Raw genomic sequence first — 9359 nt, forward strand, 5'->3', positions numbered from 1 at the left:
CCTTAGCCTCCTCAGAATGCTGACCTGCAGCCTAGTTTTAACATTGTACCCTATGATCGCATTTACTTGTTCTTTGTGTGACACTTTACGAAATACTTGTCTGAACCACAAACACTCTGCCCTACTCCACTTATGTAATCACATTCAGAAATAGGTTTATAGCTTATGTGATAAATACAGTTCTTCAGAAAGCTGTATTAACAACTATTTTCTGTTTTTACTAATCCTGGAAGAAAATCGACAAAACAAGCAAAAACATCCAAGATTATATTCTCTATACAATGGTGTATTTCCACTTATTTCAGAGATTTGTTTGGTGTAACACCTTCAGTCTATATGTGCTGGTGTTAACATTTTCACAGCAATGTTAACTTAGTCTTGTAATTCATAAAGCATATAATATATGCACACTAAACAATACATTTAGAAAGACAAACACTGAAGTATGAGCATAACACACAGGCAAGACTTTGCGGCTGTGGGAACCCTAACTTCAATATTTTCTAATTTAAAATGTATTTTTGAACATAACACCTTAAAATAGCCAGTCCAAACACATAGAGTCAGCCTGGTTCTTAGCAGAGCCTGTGATGTTTGTGTGGAAACACAGTGACTCTTGTGTCTTCCATGGACAGAGAAGCAGCCACCAGTATTGATTGCCCAGTGTTGACAGTGCAGCAATATGCATTTGTCTTGACAAATTGCTACTTTTATTTTATACCTTTTTCTGTGTTATGTACCTACATTCAGAGTCACATGAACTCAAGAAATGTGAGAGAAAACTTGTCCATGATTAATTTCAAAGTGGCCCGATGAAATGCATTGCCTCCACTATCATATTTTCTTCTGCAAGCAGACACATGAAAAGTAAGAACTGCCCACATTTCTTAATGAAGTGACATTTTAGAGAAATTAATGTCTTCAGCACATCAGTCAGGAAAAAAATGACACAGTGTTCATACAAAACTTCTTCAGATCCAAAACAAGCAAGAAACATTAGGTGAATTGCAGTTTGAAAATAATTGCTCAAAGTTTGATTTATATTAGTTGGTTAGAGAACTTACACCTGTGCCTATGGAGTAGAGGGAACAAAAGACATTAATTATCTTTATCAGCATTGTTTGGTTTCATCTCTAGGGCATTATGACTACAACAACCCTACACTATTAATATTACATACCATTACTTCTTTAGGACAGCAGTGAATCTGAAAAAAATAAAATCATTATGAAAAACTGCTGACTAAACTCAACTATCTATAAACAATACTGGACTCTCACATTAGCTTGAAGTATTTCATTGCCTTTTAACTCCACTCTGTAGCATTTTGTTCTGGAGTCAACACCTTACTCATTAACAGGATGCCTTCAAAGTGTAATGCTAATGCCTTCCTAGCCCCATTACTTCCCTCTGCTAGAGAACACCGTATGATGAACAGCTCACTTCAGGGACCACGCAATGATTCCCTCATCTTCAAAATACAATTGAGAATGTATTTAAAGTACAATACTGCCTTTTTAATTTCAAACATTATTCTTGTCATTAGCAATTTTCATTTCCAAAACCTGCTTTTGACACAGTCACCAGAAAACTGAACTAAAGAAAATCTTGATCTAGAGATTAGTTACATCATTCTGAAAAAAGTCATCACATTCACACTTTGTAGGTCTAATGAAACATGCACATAGCTCAATAAAGTCCAAGACTGTATACAACTAAGATAGTCCAGTGACAGATTTATGTACTGCCATAAAAAAACAATGTTACTTGTTGGTAAGGTTCACTGGACAGTAATTAACTGGTGTGCTGATTTACAGATTATGCAGATTGAACAGTTTTGTATGCGAAAGCAGATGCAGGCCCCCTGCTTTTTCTTCCTTTGTTCTTTATTGTGTTATACTTAAAATCTAAAAGGTGTCGGCTCTTGCAAAAGCCCTCTTCCATTTTTTAGCCTTCTAGACTACTGCTTTCAGATTACTATCTGACTGTGAGAAGTCCTAACACTTTTCATCCCTACTCATTTTATTCTGAGCTCAGAGATGCCTTCTCCAAGCAAAAATTCTTCACAGACTTCCTGTGACTAGCTTCTGAGATAACCGATTTGTGAGTCACATCACCTACTCCATCCATCCATCCACTGTTGCCCTCTAAACACACATAACACTTGAAAATTGGCTTATCTTTGCAAGGGCAATAACAGTGCTCAAAAGTGATCAAATATGATAAATGGGAAATGTATGCAAAACGGTGTATTTATAATGATGTTGTCATACAACCAATATTCAGAAATTATGTAGTTTTTGAGAGGTTCATTACACAATAAACAGTAACATGTTTAAACAGACAGAAATGAGACTTTCAGTACCATACTTGTGATGTTGCTCTGACCTTTATTCATGTGCCAAATTCTTAGATGATGGAAAGGGAAGGAGGGAAATATATAAGCCCTACCTGAATTAATCCTAATTAGCTTCCACATTTCCAAAGGCCACACAGCATGTGAAATCCCTGAAAACAATTTCATTCCTAAAGTAATTATATATAGCATCTTCAGGTCCTACAGAAAATACAAACACCCGAAGCAATCCTTTCTCAGTAGGTCATTTTTTTGCCACAGATTCTGCTCTCTGCTGCTAAGAACTACTTAAAACAACATGAAGGAAACTATTGAAAGCTCTCAAAGAAGTAGAAGGAAACCAAAACTCCAAATATGTTCTTCAGTACATTGCTTGCAACAAAGTATTTAGGTTTGAATTCCTTAATTTATGGGAGACTCTAGAAAGAAAATACGACTGCAGCACATTTTGATGACATGGTTGTCTTAGAACTTAGTAGTAACTCCCTGATTTTTACTTGATTCCTCCTTCCTAAAAATACACAGGACTTTTTCTCAGTATCAAAGGTAGAAAACTGATCTCTTAACTTTCCCTTAGAACACTACAACCAGCTCTCACCATCTAAATTGAAAAATAATAGCTTTGGTTGATCAGATATCTGAGAATCTCAAGTTTTACACTGGCTTAACTGAGATTAGAATTTGATCTATTAAAGTGATTTGAGACATGCTGTGTGAAAGAAAAATCTCGACAAGATGAAACTTTATAAGGCTGTTGGCCAGCCCACAGAGAAAACAAAGCTAACTAACAAAGCGGATGGTACCATCTAGTGGCTGGCTCCTACCATTTGGCACATGTATTGCACACTTCTACAGGCCTGCAAGCTCCAAAGCTCCTGCTTGGCAAAGCCGTACTTGCAGTGGTAATTTGAAGAAAGTTGATACTCTCTGATGAGAGCAGACTGCCCCTGTCAGAGTGGAGGGAGAGCATTAAAGGTAAGGAAGGTATCTTGAAGGGGAGACTGAGTGATCTAAGCTCCCTGTAAACATTCCTCTTACCTTGTAATTATTGGCACTGCTCCAAAGCTGTGTAGAAGGAATAGCCCCTGCAGCATCAGAGAAGGGAGGAGTGGAAGGAGGACTCAGTTTCCAGTAAAGGGAGTTCATTCATCAGTCCTTTCCTCCCTGCACAGCTGTCTGCCTTTTCCCACCACAGCCAGACCTTACTAGAGCTCACCTTACAGCAACACCCCCCCAAAAAAGATTAAGAGACTGATACTCAACATCTACCATTAAAGTACCAAAATCAGGTATTACCAGGGTACTTATTTCACCATGGCAATTTCTACCTTTTTTACCTTGTGGCTGCCTCCTCTCGCCCCCAAGTCTTACAGATCCCTTTCTCCTCAAAACTCCCCTATAACCTCTCAACCTTTTGCTACTTCTGTCTCCTCGGTCTCCTGAAGAAATCAGAAGATTTTGTCAGCAAAAATTTTGTGCTGCCTCTCCATCTTTGCTCTTTACTATTTGGAATCTACTAGTCAAGAGCATCACCAGCAGTATGACGAAAAGGCTAAATGATCAGAGATGTAAGTCCCAGTGATTTGGGATCTCTGCTGGTTCTCTAATTTTCTATAACATTTCAGATGAGATGCTTTTTCTGAAACTTGGGGTTTTTTTCAGCAAATGGAATATATCTAAGGATAGGCTACACCCTTATATACTGTTTGCCAGTTTGTAGAATTCTATTTAAAAAATTAGAATTATGAGAATTGGACTTTTGGAATTGCTCAAGTATTTATCTTCCAAGCCACAGATCATTTCCGTCCTACAACAAAGCAACAAAACCCATTGTAATAGCAGTATCTGACAGAATAAAGCGAGATTCTCAAGATCCAAGCTTGCCACAGCAGAATAAAACATAAGTCTGCTCACAGAGATGTCAGTGTCCTCCAATAGAAGAAGGAATGCAAGCTTTGGCCTTGCAAACTGCATAAATCCAGGTCTGAGCAAACTGATTTGGTTACTGCTACAGGTCTACATATGGTAATACAAGCTTCCCTGCAAGACAGTTTATTACCATTTAAGCCAGACATTCTTGCAGCTGTCTATGTTAGTGTAGCTAGGCAGCGTCTGCTACCAGAGAAGTCCATTCAGGTGTATCCATGCCGAGGATAAACATTGTTTTGGTGCCAAAAACTGAAGCTGGCTGTTGTTCTTAAGCTTCACATATCACAGCAAGAGACATTTGGCCAAATGCCTTTTGGTCTAGACAAGAGACATCCTCATGCAAAACAGCCAAGTAGAGAGGTTTCTAATTGACTTCACGGGATTAGGAAGAGGGTCATAATCACATCAAACTATCTGGAAATGGTCATTTATGGTAGGAATAGACTGAGTTTCTTGCATAATCTGTTTAATCTTCTAAGAAGGATTTAAATGTGGTATATGTTTTGCCTTGTCAGTTACACAAGCTAGAAATCTGGTCAAATTTTAACCTGAAGGCAAATTAGCTGAAAATATTTCACTTTCTTCCTAGCTTTCTCTTTTAGTAGGCATAGTTTTCCTTATTGAATTCTGAATTGAAATATATAGCAGTTTTCATTTCTGTAATTAGAAGATGACTTACATTTGAATATTAAATCCTCAAAAATCTGGTATATCTTAATAATTTTTTCTGATCAACAGTATAGTTTTTTCATAGGGAGGTGGAGCAATTACATGATTGATTTTTTAGCTGCCTTTGAAAAAACTCAGTTTCATTAGTTGCATTCAGCAAACTCAAAAGGCAATGAGAATCTGTGTCAGCAGACCAAATTCAGACTGGTTTAATATGTCCCGGTTTATGTAGGCATTTTTATTTTCACTAACTTTAAAATCAGTCTAAAGGGGCAAAGGACTACAAATACCGCAGAACATGACTCATCTTGTTCAGAACCGTGCCTCTCACTCTACAGGAATACAGGATTTCAAGTTTTGAGCAGAGGCTGATGAACGAAATAGAATTTCGCCTTGAACGTACCCCGGTGGATGAATCAGATGATGAAGTCCAACACGAGGAAATCCCTACAGGCAAATACATAGCACCAATATTTGATAAGAGACTTAAGCACTTCCGGGTAATGGAAGGATCTCCGATTACATTCACTTGCAAAATAGTTGGAATACCTGTTCCCAAGGTAGGACATTCTCACTGTTAGCAGTAAAGGAGTAAAAATGCTATTTTCTATACATCCCTCTGGAAAGCCTCATTCCTAAGAACATGGCTCTTTGGAGATGATAGCTCTAAACCAAATAATATATTATTTCTTTTAATTTTAGAAAGTGGTGACTTTCTATACCAAAAATATCTGCTCCTGAGCATGTATCAGGCCTTGATATAATGTATGGACTGCCTCACAACTGACTACAGGTAGCAATATGTCACTGGGGGGTGTCTGATCACTACAGGTATACTGGTTCAAGGACGGCAAGCAGATTTCAAAGAAAAACACGCATTTCAAAATGAACAGAGAAGAAGATGGAACATGTTCTTTACATATTGAAGCTGCCACTAATGACGATGATGGCAACTATACAATTATGGCTGCAAACCCACAAGTAAGGTGTTTTAATTTCCACTACAAAAATTCTTGTTTCATCTTTTTCTAACATACGTTAAAAGGAACAGAGATTGGGCCACCTCGTCTGACACTGTGTGGTGGCTATCAAAAATCAAGTTGCTTCAGAGGATAAGAGAGAAAACCATGTAATGAAGAATGATGAAACTACTGCCCTATTCTTACACATCCCTGTCACAATTGTTGAGGACATTTTTTCACATTAATAACTCCTGTCCTATCTTCTGATCCCACCACCTGTGCTGCTGATAGATACCTTTTGAGATGCGGTAAGAAGACAGACATATATGGGGCAGAAAGAATAGAGCAAAAGGAAACAAAGAGTTATGTCAAATTTGGAAGTGTTACCTAACACAATTATTCTATACTTAGGATGCAAAAATGTGGATCTGCAAATGTTCTCATACCCGAATACCATTCTCTGTCACCCTGTGCTAGCTTAGTTGTTTATTTAGCAGTACACTCAAGTAGATCAGGTAACTTTTTCCAGTTCGAATTTTTTCCTTTTTTGTTGAATTATATTTCAACCCAACTACTTTACAGTTTCTATGTGACTGCACAAACACATGTGCTAGTCCTTGTGGAGAGACGGTGGCAGGAATGAGCAAGCAGGGATAGACACTGCTCAAGCTGGTTTACACAGCACCACTGCTAAATACGCTGCCATAGCCTTGAAAAGGCTGAGAAACACACTGCTCTAGACACACAAAGAAACCCCGTCCTCACTTGCACTCCACCACATGCTAATAACATTTGCTTTGAAAAAGTAATATTTATACTATAATTCATCTACTTTATAAAATAAATCCTATTGCATTGTAAATGATAAAATATTTATACGTTGCATAAAATGAGCTATTAACAAACTATTAATTCTGTTTCCATTGTAATTTGTAGGGGAGAATCAGTTGTTCAGGCCACCTGATGGTACAGAGTATCCCTGTTCGGGGCCGAGTATCAACAGTTCAGCCTCACAGGTAAAAAAAAAGACAAGTCCTTCAGACCCTTTTTATGTTTCTTACTGAAGGTGTTCAAAATAACTAACTACTGTACTTCAATGCACTCTGTACTTCACTTCTCAATGATAAAATGGAAGTAAGAGTGACCCAAAAGGTCACTTCTAGAATGTAGTATTTTTGAAGGTCATCTTCAAATACTGGGAAGTTTAAGTGTAAAGTATTATTTTATTTACCTGTCGCAGTAGAGTTAAAGGCAAGGAATGGATTAGCAAGATGAAATTCAGCCAAAAGGCGGCAAAAAGAAGTGAAGGATAGCCTGGGAATCCAATGATACTACATGATATAGCTAATTTGGTAATCTTTCTAAGTGGAAAATATGCAAGTATTAAATTTCCATCAGTCCATTTCTTTCTGCTCTTTTATCTAACTCTATCTGTTCATCCTTTTCAACAATTTCTTCCTTTTTTTAAGCATTAGGAAAAAACTCTGCCTTCCAAACATATACATGCAATTTTTGTGTTGCAGAACACGATCCCGGGTGCCAGAAGGAGACAAAGAGGCAGTTCAAGAACGCTTTTTCAGGCCATACTTTCTACAGGCTCCAGGTGACATGGTAGCACATGAAGGGCGACTTTGTAGGTTGGATTGTAAGGTATTAACTATTTCCTCTGTTCATTCTTACTCCCTCTGACTCTGTACATGTATTGCTAGGTGTTTTCATGTCTTTTATTGCATGACTGAACACCTGTTAAAGTTTTAATGCTTCATTTAAAAAAAAAATATTTCTTATTGCCATTGTATCTGAGCTGATTCAGGGCATTTCTCTTCAACACATTCTATATGGAATGAAGAACATAGAAAACACAACCCCAGAAATAGAAGTCTTACTTACAAGGTTGTTCAAATTACTAGATATGTGTACCGTGTCCTTTACCAGTATGAACTCTGCTCTGCTATCAGATTCTTGAACATAATCCAGAATAGCACAAAACCATGAGAAAGAAAGGATTCAGCATGTTGCATTCTGTTCAAGCAAATGTTCCCATTGTATTGGACTGAATTACTGAAGGTTAATACTCCCTGAAAAGAGGGAAGAGAGCCCACTTCATTTTATGCTTCCCTGGTATGCACAGATGCAGAAACATACCCATTTACAGATTCAAATCCTGACATGAGAGAGTTGTCAGAGGCTAGAGTACATGCAGGAAATATCCTGTTGTTGAACAGCTCTAAGAAAGTCATCTGCTCCAACATATTTCAGTAGTTCTTATATGTTCCAGTAGTGCAGCAAAGGTGGTACAGCTGACATTGACCTCTTTCACACTCCAGAATGTCTCTTATCTTGAAGAGGGTAGAAGCTCTGAAGCACTAGTTAATGTCCTGAAGACGAACAGGATTCATTACTCATTTACAATGAAAACCTTACTAGGGAGCATGCCAGAGAATTTTGTTATTCTTAGCTCTGCTACCTTGGCTTATGAAGCCTTTAAAGCATGTCTGGTATTGCACAAACCTAGAAGACAGCAGTCCTCGTTCAGGAAAGTTCTACTTCCCTCTTTCTCTGGTTTGTAGAATATCATTTGGAAAGTATTTCAGACATGAGTAAGTACTTCTATCTATTGGAAAGATCGTTAAGACTATAATACAGCCTAATAAACTTTCTAAGAGATATTTAATCTATAGTGCTCTAAAGCATGTAAGTTTAGCAGCTACAAAGAACTATATCATTCTTCATCAAATTTATGAAACACAAAGTAATTTGTATAAAACACTTAATGTCTATTAAACTCTGTAGTGGTTTAGATCCAGGGTTTTGATTTATACCCAGCATTACAAAAAACCCAGAAAACTAGCAGATTACTAGGAGTCTTTTGTGACACTGATATATAACCAAGTATCTTCCTATCTGACTAAGAAAAATTTAGACATTTCATGTATTTTTTGCTTGCTTGTTTTCTGGATTTCTCCCTTTTGGAACTAATCAGCAGAAAACAGAAGCTGAGAAATAAAAAAAACAAACAAACCTTAATCTTTCTGTTCTAGACTTTGACATAATTCAGTCAGTATTTGGAAAAAAAAAAAAAAAAGACTTACCTATTTATTTACTAAAATCTATTTGTCAGTTTGACATTTGTCTCTCTCTGTTTCACTGTCTTTTAGGTGAGTGGATTACCAACTCCAGACCTGACGTGGCTCCTAAACGGCAAACCTGTGCTACCAGACGGCACCCATAAGATGCTGGTCAGAGAGACTGGAGTACACTCTCTGCTTATTGATCCTCTCTCACAAAATGATGCTGGAACTTATACTTGCCTTGCCACTAATAAAACAGGACAAAATTCATTTAGTCTGGAGCTCACTGTTGTAGGTAAGAATCATTGAAAAACTAGTCACGATGAAGTTATTGGTACATATTTCTTCAAATGTACTTTGCTTAGTTTCCCT

The 9359-nt window shown here is 37.4% G+C and overlaps 1 protein-coding gene across 1 annotated transcript in view; it reads left to right on the top strand.

Annotated features, from left to right (window-relative positions):
• The window catches only part of MYPN (myopalladin), a 48301-nt gene that overhangs the window by 33873 nt on the left and 5069 nt on the right, over positions 1–9359 (top strand). Inside the window, 5 exon segments of the mRNA XM_010023570.1 lie at positions 5293–5514; positions 5786–5935; positions 6853–6932; positions 7440–7566; positions 9075–9282. Of these exon segments, the coding sequence (XP_010021872.1) occupies positions 5293–5514; positions 5786–5935; positions 6853–6932; positions 7440–7566; positions 9075–9282 (787 nt within the window).

Source organism: Nestor notabilis, unplaced genomic scaffold (genome assembly GCF_000696875.1).
Source record: "Nestor notabilis isolate BGI_N333 unplaced genomic scaffold, ASM69687v1 scaffold12501, whole genome shotgun sequence".
Lineage (NCBI taxonomy): Eukaryota > Metazoa > Chordata > Aves > Psittaciformes > Psittacidae > Nestor > Nestor notabilis.